At 55.0% G+C, this 11902-nt stretch overlaps 1 protein-coding gene across 1 annotated transcript; it reads right to left on the bottom strand.

The window, feature by feature from the left end:
- Positions 1-4158: 4158 nt before the first annotated feature.
- On the bottom strand, positions 4159-10770 carry KRT85 (keratin 85). The gene is given in 11 exon segments (XM_057557158.1): positions 4159-4242; positions 4244-4323; positions 4326-4352; positions 4993-5024; positions 5781-6001; positions 6407-6532; positions 6799-6963; positions 7619-7714; positions 7855-7915; positions 8474-8682; positions 10351-10770. Coding segments are annotated over 11 exon segments (1521 nt in total).
- Between the last annotated feature and the right edge of the window lie 1132 nt (positions 10771-11902).

The raw sequence follows: 11902 nt of genomic DNA, 5'->3' as shown, positions 1-11902 counted from the left end.
ATGGTGCATCAGAATGCTTCCGGATGAGGGGTTCCAACTGATCCTACCTTACGACACTCCAGAGATAAGGGGTGGACGGTGACATAAAAGAACCTCCTGGAAATGTTTGTAGAAACATCTCCCCACAGCTTCTGCTCTCCAAGAATCACCTTATTATGGGGCAGCTCACACATGCCTCTTATGTGGGGATCCAGAATTAAAACTCAGACTTCTGGTGGGAGGACATTTGCCCTGATGGCCTGGACACAGACAGTTGACTGGGGACCTCTGTCTCCGGCCTATTCCTGAATTGACAGTCCCCAAGAAGTCCCACCAGGGAAGTCTGTTCAGAGTCCCCTCAGATGCAAAGGGTGTCCCTCCTGGATGTGATAAGATGGAGAGAGGGGTTTCTGGTGGACAACCTTCTTTCACTTGTTTTATAGGAAAAACTCTTACTTCTCTCACCTTATGTTATTTGGGATTTATAAAAAGGGATTTAAAAAAAGACCTGATTGGGTAGAAGATATTTTGTCACAAGAATACATATTTGATCTCAAGATATAGAAAAACCTTTGAGTAGTTCTCCCTGGCAATGCCAGGGATGACTTCAGAAGGTGTCCCCAAGGGGCACATTGGTCCCCTGGGACTCTGGGATCTTTCTCCAGATCTTTCTTCATGTGGTATCCCCCTAGTCTCTGCCTCCTGGGCTTAGAGGGTCCTGCAGGAGCGCATCTTGGGCACAGCATGGTCTGGATTCCACCAAGTTTGAGCTGGGGAGAAAATCAGGTTCAAAAGGCCACTAGATCTGCTCTGCGGAGGGAAAGGCGTTGTACCAGGATGGGGCTGGGGAAGGGGAGGTGGCAGAAATGGGGGAGGGTCTACCTCTCCTTTCTGATGGTGGTGGTGGAGGGTGTGTATATGCATATTTGTGCCTCTAGTGTTTCCTCCATATTTAATGCAAAAGCTCATCTTCTGAGTGCTGCCTTGACCCACTCCCTTCCCTGGCTACTTGCCTCTCACCACCACTCTTCAGTAGCACCAAGGGTATAAGAGCGGGGTATCCAGACAAGAGGTGATTCCCAGATGGTCATTTCCAATGTCCCTGTCCATTCCAAAGAGGGTTACACTTTGTGATTTCCTTGATCATGTGGTTACCCTGCATTTCTCACCATGCTTGGTTCGGGTGGGTAACGGCTCCAGTTTGTACTTCTCGAGATCCCAAGGACTGAAGCAGGGAACAGTTGGCAACACCAGGACCGGGAGAAGGAGCAGCCTGGGTGTGGGTGTTTGTGAGGATGGTCCAAAGCAGAGGGGATTTGAGACTTGGTGGAAGAGCGCTTGTGGCCTCCGAAAGGAACGAAGAAGACCCCAAAGCCCAAGCTTACCTGATTTTTTGAAAGCACTATATTCCATACTTCCTTATCCTTTGGAGATCCTGTGTATTTTGGGGAGGGGCATTGAATGCTTGCATAGGAGTAGAATATGGATAGAAGGTCTGATTTTCTCTTGATGGGGGTCTCAGCTTGGTTTGTGGAGTTTCAAAAAAAAAAAAAAAAGAGCCCAGGAAAGAGCCCTGGAGCCACTGACATGGGCCTACTTTATTGTCTGGGCCCTTTGCTCTTCTGGCTTGTTCTTGATTGAGAGATTCAGACCACTTGGCTTCTCCTTAAAATTTATTTTTTTCTAATGAAACTTTAATCCTCAGTTACTCTTGGAGTATACCGTTTCTGCAAGGAATAGCTCTTTTCTCAGGAGAGAGCTGTGGGAGACCCAGAATCCTTTGAAAAGAGAAGAGCTTGCTCTGCATTTTTGCTGTTGGCTGCGAGGAGGGTGGTCGGGAGAGGTTTCATCTTCATGCCAATGGCACCTCGGGCTGCCATGCACACAAAATATGGAAACTTATTAAAAAGCTTATCGATATCCCCCAGCTCCTGGTTGTTTGAGTTTTCAATGCACGGTGTCATATTTTTGGGTACCAGGTTTGGCATTTTAGTTACGCTTGGCCCAGACCCAAGGTAACATCAGGGTGTTTTCCCCAAGCACAGACTCACTGCACAGGCCCCCAGGCTGACGCCCAGAGCATGGAGGCCACTTCTTGCCCAGCGTCTCTCTGAGACATGGCAGAGCTGATGCTCAAATTTTGATCTCCTGACGTTTCAGCCCTGGAGATTTAACCTTTCCTGTGGATGAATGATGTACCTTAAACTGAATGTTGGCCTGTTGTGAGTATGACCATGCCCTTGAAGCCCAGAGAGATGGTAGAAAGAAGGAGAGGGGGCCAGAAACTTGGAGGAGGCCTGTCTGGTGTCAGCTGGCAAACCTCAAACAGCAGCAGCCAAAGCCCTCGGGAGAGGCCTCCAGTGGCGTTATAGCTCTTTGGGTCTGAGATGAGGATTCATCAGAATGCACAGGCCCTTAACATCTCCTCCCAGGGACAGGCTGGGGGATGGGGCAGCAGAGGAGGCCGGCAGGGGGACATCTGCCTGGAATAGTGATGGCCAGTCTGTTCTCCTAATGGAGAAATGGAGGTGAGTCCAAGAGGGCTGATGTCTACACCTCCTGCTCTACCAGCTGCCTGAGTTCATCCAACCATCTCAGGCCTGACATGTTCTGGAGCCCCATCCTGGGACTTGGTTGGGGGTCAAAGCCAGGAGGAGACACTTCCTACTCTCCAGGAACTTCCAGCTTGATCCAGTGTCCAGACACACCCAGTGACATCCCTGGACACGAGCCACAAAGAAAGAACCAGAGATCCTCAGGGTTTGAGACACTGTGGGGCAGGAAGCGGGGGATGTGTGTGTGTGTGGGGAGGGAGGGTAGGGAAGGGGGGCAGAGGGAGTGCTGAGCAAAGGCAAATGGGAGGAGGGGTGTGGGGTAGCCTATACGTCCAGTGGGATAGTGCTGGGAGGCCTCAGGCGGCGGACTTGTCTCCATTGGGTGGAGCCTGCATCTGGGAAGGTGAGCATCTGGGTGGAGGGGTTGCACAGGGCAGAGGAGCAGGTGGGGAAAGGGGAGATGGGGGAGCCCGTGTTTGACATAAGGAGCACATGCATATGCTGGGAAGTGGTGTGAGCCAGGCAGTAGGGGATGAGAGCTATGAGTTTGGCATTCTGGCTGCTGGGGAGGGGAGGGGGGTTTGTGGGGTGCGGATGGGGAGAAAGAGGTCATGTGGGGATCTGGAGCTGTGCTCCAGGCCTGAGGGGTCTGAGCTGGAATCAGGCTATGGAAGTGAATGGGAAGAGGCAGAATCACTGGAGGGCTGGGAGACACTGCACGGGGTTGGAAAGGACGGGCCAGCTGGAGATGGGGCCAGAGGGCTCCGAGGGTCGGACATGTTGCAGGCACATAGACAGTGTCCTTCACAAGATCACATGTCTTTGCATGGCAGCAGCATTTATTAAAACAAGGATTGAGACAACCCAGAAGGCGAGGCACCCACAGACAGTCATAGCGAGAGGGAGACCCAGGCAGTGGCCTCACCTTCTCCATCCCACCCACTCAGCATTGGACAGATCCCTCCTGCACCGGCAGGGGGTGACCTCGGAGCAAACATGGCGTTTTCTTTGAAATGTATAAAGGTGTATTGAATGGCGAAACCTGTCCAAAGTCAAAAGAATTCCCCCCATAATGGGCCTCTCAACTGGGAGGTCACAGGAGGAGTCTGGCTGGAACAGGTTAACCCAGAAGAAGGCAGTCGGTTAGAGAGACAACCAAACACAAACAAAAATAACCAAGGGGCAATTCTTTCCTGCAGAGACCTTCCCGGCCAGGAGAGGGGAGCTGCTGGAAGTGGTGGGGTGCTGCTTCCTCTCTGATTCTCAGGTTGTGGGAGACCAGGCTGGATACTTAGGCTTATTCCTTGTGCCAGGAGAAGGCCAAATTTTCACAATGTCCAGCGGCCCTGGGTGACCGGTAGGGTCCCAGAGAGCCTGGTGAATAATACAAATTGGCCACTGGTATTTAGGAGTCAAATCGGAATTGAGTAAAAGGGCTGGGAATGACTCTCTCTAACTGAAGCCTGTTGGAGAACCAGGAAACAAGTCCCTAAAATGAGAAGGTGGCGGAGAGCAGTGGAGGGTCTTTCCCTTGGAGGAACACGTGGAAGATTCTGGCAGCAAGCACACATTTTCCATTCACACACCATTCCGTGCCCGGGGGACGCAGGCGGGGCCTCGGACTCTAGGCAAAGCAGACGGACCTGCTCCCGCAGTTGAAGCTGGAGATGCGGGGCTGACAGGGGGCGCAGGAGTCGGGCGCCATCAATCACTGTGATGCTGCCCCCAGTGGCCACGGGGCCAGAGGCAATCTGGCGGCTTGGGGTGGTGCTATACATGTGGGCCCCCAGGTGACTCCACCGCGGGAGCTGCTGACACCTGTGGGAAGAGAGGCGACAGGAAGGGCTGAGTGGCCTGTTGTGATGTCACCAACCCCAGGACAGGCCCTAAGGGGCTTCTGCACCGCAGGACCTCCCTCCTCCTCAAAGGGGTTTAGTGGTTCATAACTCAGACCCTGTTCTCCTCAGCATCTCAGCCTTCTAGGACAGGGGTCCCCACCCCCTAGGAAGTGGGCCACATAGCAGGAGGTGAGCCGTGCGTGAGCAAGCGAAGTGTCATCTGCTGCTCCCCATCACTCCACCACCATCCCCCCGCACCCCGCCTCCATGGAAAAATTGTCTTCCACGAAACTGGTCCCTGGTGCCAAAAAGGTTGGGGACCGCTGTTCTTGGGCACCTGGGCGAGAAGGAATCGAGGACCCCTACACTCAGAGGGGCAAAGCTACTGTGTCCTTATTACCCTGGCCTGCAGTTCACATCTCCACCAGTGGATGGCGCTCAACCATGCCTTCGTTTAGTGCCTCCAGGGAAGAGTGGCGGGGGGAGGAGGAGAGGGGGGCATGAAAGGCCCCCTCCCTCCCAGGCCTGGAACTTTCTGGGTTTAGTGGGTTAGGCTGTCAGGTTCAGATTTGCCCATCAACAAAGCCATTTTTCTAGGGGTGTTTCAAGCGGGTACTTACAGACTTTCACAGAGCCCACACCTTCGCACAGCCTAAGGGGAAAGAAAACTCCGTTAACTCTGGGCGGTGAGCTGGATTCCCTGAGGCAGATGGTTGCTTGGGCACAGAGAGGGCCTTCCTGTGTACAGATCCAACCCCCAAGAGGCAGGAAGTGCTCCCCCAAAGTCTGTATTAAATGCTCACTCTCTAACTATTCTCTGACCACAGAGACAAGGCCTTCTGATTTTCAGCAGAGGTGAGTGAGTTTATGAACTCCACCCCTTGCCTCCAATCTGAATGACTTGGCCCACCCTGGATAGTGCCGATCGGGCTCACAGAAAGGAGAGTCGAACTGAATGCAGCAGCGTGTGTGAAAGGACTTGATGCCAAGGAAGAGCTACAGCCATAGGGTGCATCATCCTTACAATGCACCCGCCTCCGGGGCAGGCCAAGCTTCAGTCTCCTTTAGGAAGCTACTGGAAGACAATGGATTTTAGAGCCACATGTCTTGGGTGCAGGTCCTGGCTCTTGTGCTTGTTAACTGTGTGGCCACGAGAAAGTCACTGAACGCTGGGCCTTATTTCCTTATCTTTGGATGGGAAAAATGATACCTACCTTGCTGGACTGTGAGGGTTAAAATGAGCACCTAGCACAGGCCTAATAAGCATTCAGTAAATTATCATTATTATTGAAGCTTGAGCTGTACTAGCAGTGGGCAGAGATACAGCTCACATTTGGGCTCAGCGAAATTCACCGCCAGAGGGCCAGGGCCTCCTCCTTCTAGACCCCGAGGTCTTCCTTAACCCCACCTGTGCTCCTCGCCCTCCAGCAGGCGCCTGTAGGTGGCGATCTCGATGTCCAGGCCCAGCTTGGAGTTCATCACCTCCTGGTACTCCTTGAGCAGGCAGGCCATGTCCTGCTTGGCCTTCTGCAGGGCCTCCTCCAGCCCGGCCAGCTTGCAGCGGGCATCATTAAGGGCCGCCTCGCCCTGCTGCTCCGCCTCGGCCACGGCGGCCTCCAGCTTGGCCCGCTGTGGGGAAGGAGACGTGAGGACGAGCATGAGAGAGAGAGAAGGTGCATCTTGGCTCCCCTGAGCTGAGGGAGCTGGGGCAAGGGTCCCAGAGAAAAGGTAGGTTAACTACCTATAAACAGGTAGTTAATGGGACTATGAACACGAGGGAGGGATGGGCACTTTTCACCATCTCTCCTTGGTGGCGTTGCAGGGTGGCCAGGGAGGGGGACGTCAGCGACACGGCTCATCCCAGCTCCAGTGCAGCGTGATGTGTCAGGGGCCCTGCCCTCTCTCTGGACCCCTGCTTCCGCACGGGCACACTCTGAGGCCTGATTAGGGCCAGACCTTTGCTCTCCTGCTGGCAAAGGGCCTGGTGCTGCAGTCTGCCTGGGCTGGGTATTCAAGCTCTCCCGGAACCCATACCTGGCACTTGGCATTTTCAATCTCGGCCGTCAGCCTCTGGATCATGCGGTTCAGCTCGTTGATCTCCTCCTTGGTGCGGCGCAGGGTCTCCCCGTGCCGGATCACCGTGGCCTTCATCTCCTCACACTTGGGGGAAGCAGAGATGTTCCTGAGGCTCAGGATGGGACATCCCATCCATTCAGGACCACACGGATGATCGTGCAGGTTGTGCAGTGCTCAGCCTGTGCAGCCAGACATGGCAGCCCCACCCTGACGCCCAAACTGAGATCTGTCAGTCCTTTTCTTACCATCCCTAAAGATCAAAATCCCCAGACAAAAGAAGCCTTTTCTAATATACACCTCGCATCCTTCCCAGTGCCATGTCTAGGAGGCAGGTGCCCTGGGCCACTCACCTTGCTGCGGTACCAGGACTCAGCCTCGGCCCGGCTGCGGCTGGCAACATCATCGTACTGAGCCTTGATCTCGGCGACGAAACAGTCCATGTTCAGGTCCCGGCTGTTGTTCATCTTGACTAAGACTGAGGTGTCTGAGATGTGGGCGTGGAGGACCTGGAGCTCCTGGGGGGCCGACAGCCAATGCATTTGGTTCTGGTGCCTTGTCTGGGCCACGGGCTCCAGCCCTGGGGGCCGTGTCCACTCCCTGGAGGGGGCACTGGTCATGTATGATACATGACTCCCATTCCCTTTCATTCACACACAGGTACATCATAAGACAGTAAAGCTGGGAGGGGCTTTGGAGGTCAGCTGGGGACAGCCCACGACTTAACAAAGGGGGAAACTGAGGCCCAGCATGTGAAAAAGGCCTGACTCAAAGTCATTCAGCAAGGGAGCTGGGGTCTGAATGCCGGGACTAGTGATCTGTCCAGGGATTAAGACCCTCTCTCTAACTGGAAACCCACCCTACCCCCCTCCCACATACACTCTTTCATATCCATATAGAGACCAACACGCACAAAGGCCAGCACACAGGCACACTCGCTGCAACACCCCGGGGCTCGCCGGCACAGAGAAGCCCAAGCACGCTTGAGCGCCACCGTCCTTGGGGCTTACCTGCACGTGTCTGTGACAGCTACACGACAGGCCCCTCTTGCATGTGCGTGCATGTTCTTCACATGCTTCCATCACTCAGGGGGCAAACGTGCACACAACACCTCCCCCCAGTCCTCACGCCTTCCCTCCCCCCTTCCTGGCTGGTTGGCAGGGCCCTCCTCACCTCGTCATAGAGGCGCTTCAGGAAGCTACACTCCTCCACCAGGGCCTCCACGTTGGCCTCCAGGTCTGACTTCTGCAGGTAGGCGCAATCCACGTCCTGGCAGTGGGGCGAAGAGGAGGGGGCATGCATGTGGGAAGAGGCCCCCGGAAGGTGCCTCTGGGTCGGTGTGGTGACCCACCACGGTGGAGGCCACCAGAGGGTGCCCCTCCCTCCCTGCCCTGTGACCAGCCCCTCACCTTCTTTAGAACCACGAACTCGTTCTCTGCTGTGGCCCTGAGAGCCACTTCCTCTTCATACCTGGGGGTGGGGGAGACAGGGGCCGGGGCTTGGCAACCATCTCAGCTCCTGGGCAAGCTCTTCCGGGGCTCAGAAGGGATGAAATCTGCAAATGTCATCTTGTCCTCTCCTTGGTCTATTTTGTGCATTGTTCGTGGGCCAGCCCTGTCCCAGCCTGGCTTATTCCACCCCACTCCTGCTGCCTCTGGATGGGTAACGCTCCATCCCCCAAGTCTAAAGTCATCTTTGCATCCTAGATCCAAAGAGAGGTGGTGCCACGGGCAGGAAGGGCACGGAGCCCGTGTCATGAAGGTGAGCGGGAGTGGGAGGAACAAGAAAGCTCTAGAACCCCATTGGGTTTCCTTACTCCCCCGAAAACAGCTCTAAGACTCAACGGGCCTCCACGGGGTTGAGGTGGAGCCAAAGAATCTGAAAAAACCTAGGCCCCTACTGAGCATCCCCCTGGGTCCCAGGCAGCCCCTGTTGATAGACAGGCAGGAATCTTAATGAAGCTGCTTCAAGAGGCTTGTGGGAGGAGCTTTCCCACTGCCCCTGTTATTCTGGGTCGGGCGCACTCACTTCTTCCTGTAGCCCTCCAGCACCTCCTGCATGTGGTTGAGCTCCGAGGCCAGCCTCCCATTGTCGGCCTCCACACGCTCAGCCTCCCGCCTCAGCGTCTCGATGTAGCCGTTGAACAGGGGCTCCAGGTTGCTCTCGGAGCACTGGCGGTTCTGGTAGAACTGCCACTTGGTCTCCAGCAGCTTGTTCTGCTGCTCCAGGAAGCGCACCTGCCGCCCAGGGTGGGAGAAAGAGACTCAGGAGGAGGCTGGGGAGGTGCCTGCCTCCCCAGAGCTCTCTCTCCCTCTGCTCTGATGTTCTCTGAACAGCCAGGGCCAGGCGAGGGCTGAGCCATGGAGTGTCTGCGACTCAGCGGGCCTTGCTCCCAATCCGCAAGGGAGGCACTGTGGGTGTGAGTGCCCCCGGCTTGAGGCCAAGGGTCTGATTCAGCTCCCAGGTCTGCCACTGTAACAGCAAGTTGTCTAACCTCTGGGTGCTTGGTTTTCTCATTTCCAAAACAGAGATGATAATAGTACCTTCCTTAAAGTTGTGAAAACTGACCAAGTTACTACATGTAAAGTGCTTAGAACAGTTTCGGACACACAGTAAGTGCTCAATCAGTTGAACTATGACTTGTTCATTACCAGTCATTCTTCATTTATTCCTTTATGCAACAAACATTTATTGAATATTTACTATGTGGTGCCAGGACTTGTGCTAAGATACACACACACACACACACACACACACACACGCACATCTTTGTCTATGTCTGTACCTATCAATCAATTTTATTCAATTCTCACAACCCTTTGGGGGGAGATCTTATTTCTCCTATAGTACAGAAACGGAAACAGAGACCCCAAGGTATGAAATGACTAATTTACTGTCTCATAGTTAGTAAGGAGTCAGGATCTCATGTCCCTTGAGTCCCCTTCACTTGCCTGTCACCATAGTCTGTCTAAGCTGCTCACTGAACCCTCAGCTTCAATCTGTTATTCAAAAAATAAAGATGATATTTTACTCTATTGAGTCATGTTGAGGATTAACTGAGATCACTAAAGAGAAAGGGATAATAAGAAGGTACCCCTGTTGCCCCCGATCCCAGACCCCAGAGCCTGGTCCTACTTCCTGAGCTGGAGTAAGGCCTCACCGACACAGTAGGAGCCGACGTGAGGGGTGACGCAGAGGTGGCCTTTCTGAGAGGCAGCCTCTGGGCAGTTCCGGGTTTCTCAGGCTCTGCACTGGTGGGCCTCCTCCCGCCAGCCTGGCGGCCCTGCCTTCCCCATCCCCAGCACTGCATCCATGAAGGAGGCTGCCAAGCCTGCTTGGTTAAGTGTCACACCTCCTTGCCCACTACTGTCCTTGGAAAAGAACGCTAACAGCTAACGTTTATCAAGCACTCACTGTGTGCCAGCACTGTCCCTGCATGAACCCCGTGAATCCTCACACCAAGCATGTGAGGCCGGTTCTGTTAGGCGGACAAGCAGCCCGCCTGAGGACTCGCACGGCGGAGGGGCAGAGCGAGGGTGGGGAGGCGGCGTGGCTCTGAGCAGCAGCCTAAGCGCTTCCGGAGCTGCCCCAGCGCAGGAGTCGCCTCTCCCCACTGTCTCCCGCTCCTCCAGTACCCAGAGCCCTGTGTTTCAGCGGCAGCTCTGATATTCCCACGCTGTCTTGTGTCGGGAAACACACACACTTTAGACTATAGACTCGATTTCTGGACCGCAGTGGGTGTCCGATATACTTTTGCAGGAATTAAACGAGAAGACGGATCCTTCCGCGCACATTGGTCTGCATTTCTCTCCCGCTGCTGGCTGTCGTGCTGGCTCCCCTACAGATCCTCCCGAGGGGGAGGGCAGGGCTGGGGCCGTCTCTAGACCATCCCAGGCCTCACTGACCTTGTCGATGAAGGCAGCGAACCTGCTGTTGAGACACTTGATCTGCTCCTTCTCCTCATGCTTCACACACTGCGCGTTGGGGTCGATCTCCAGGTTGAGGGGCACGAGGAGGCTCTCGTTGACCGACACGGTGGTGATGCAGGGCGGGCTGGGGCCGCACACGCCGCCGGAGCGGTACCCGAAGCTGCGGCCGCAGGAGCCGGCGCGGAAGCCGCCCACCGCTACGCGGGGCGCACAGGAGCCCAGGGCTGAGACGCTGCGGCTGCCGAAGCCCGTCGGCCCCCGGTAGCAGGACACCCCTCGGTAGGGGGCAGCGCTGATGCAGCAGCGGCTGCCAGTTTTGGGGGCCACAGCTGAGCACGAGCTGAAGGTCCTGGTGACCCCACATCCTGGGCTGATCCTGTAGGAGCGGCAGGTCATGGTGTGGGTCTGATCGGATGGAGGCTGAGAGCGCTGGGGTGTCGAGGGCGGCAGGTGCGCTGCTTAGGATGCTTCTGGTTCCTCTGATCCTCCCTGGTCCTTTTATTGGTGGAGAGAGCTGGGGTTGGCTGCATGAAAGGAGTGAAAAGTCATTTTATGTTGTTTATTGGCTTGGGGAGTTTGCCAGCAACTCCCCAAGGACTCGTCTTAAAGGTGAGCTCAGCAGCGACTCTGGGCCTCCCTAAAAGTATTGAAGATGTTATTAGGGATACTGTGCGTTTGCACTTTTCATCTTCAAAGCTCATTTATGTACATTAGGTAATTAATTTTCTCACAGTCTCCCTGTGAGATGGTCTCCACCCACACCTGGAGGCGGGTTTGAACTCCACAACAGTCTGAGGTGGCTGGGCATGGGGTAGGGGCTGGGGCCACTGTCTCCAGGGAGAAGTTCTAGGGTCCCAGGTTGGGTGAGACCACCAGCGGTCCTCACCTCTGTCCTCTTGGCTCCACACTGAACACATTCTCAAGTACATCGATGTGTTTCAGAGGCTGATAGATCAGGTGAGTCCAAACCCACTCAGGCAGCATTGCTTGGAGGTGGTTCAGGTCCAGAGGGGCCATTTTGACCATGCTCCCTGCAGAACAGAGGGCTGGAGCACGTGGTCTCTTAGAACCTTCTGGATTCCACCCTAGAAGGTTCTGTTCCAGAGCTCTCATTTCTCACCCGCAAAATTGCAACTCTCAGTGGCCACAGTGGCGGCCCCTTGTGGATAAGGGGGGCGCCTCCCTTTAGCCACTTTCTCCCACTTGGCTGAAAGGATGGCAGAAGCCGGGATAACCTCGCTGCTACGGACTTGCTCTGGACACCGTCCCTGGGCTCTTTAAGAAGAAACAGGTCCTGTGAGTCTCACTTCCTTCCAAGACCACCAGCCAGGGCACAGGCTCATCCTGTTTGTCAGCCCCAGAATTGTCACCCCTAGAAGAACATTCAGAGACTGCTCTGCAGAGACGGGGGTGGGAAGGTGGCTTTTTTCTATCCAAGGACACTGTGATTTCTGGCTCCTGGGGGCTCTGAACTCTTGGTTCCTTCTAACATCTCTGCATCCCTGTGTGTCCTGGGGCCATTTATTAG

This window comes from Balaenoptera acutorostrata, chromosome 11 (assembly GCF_949987535.1).
Source record: "Balaenoptera acutorostrata chromosome 11, mBalAcu1.1, whole genome shotgun sequence".
NCBI lineage: Eukaryota > Metazoa > Chordata > Mammalia > Artiodactyla > Balaenopteridae > Balaenoptera > Balaenoptera acutorostrata.
Note: the sequence above shows the minus strand (reverse complement) of the source record. Positions and strands in the feature narration are given on the sequence as shown.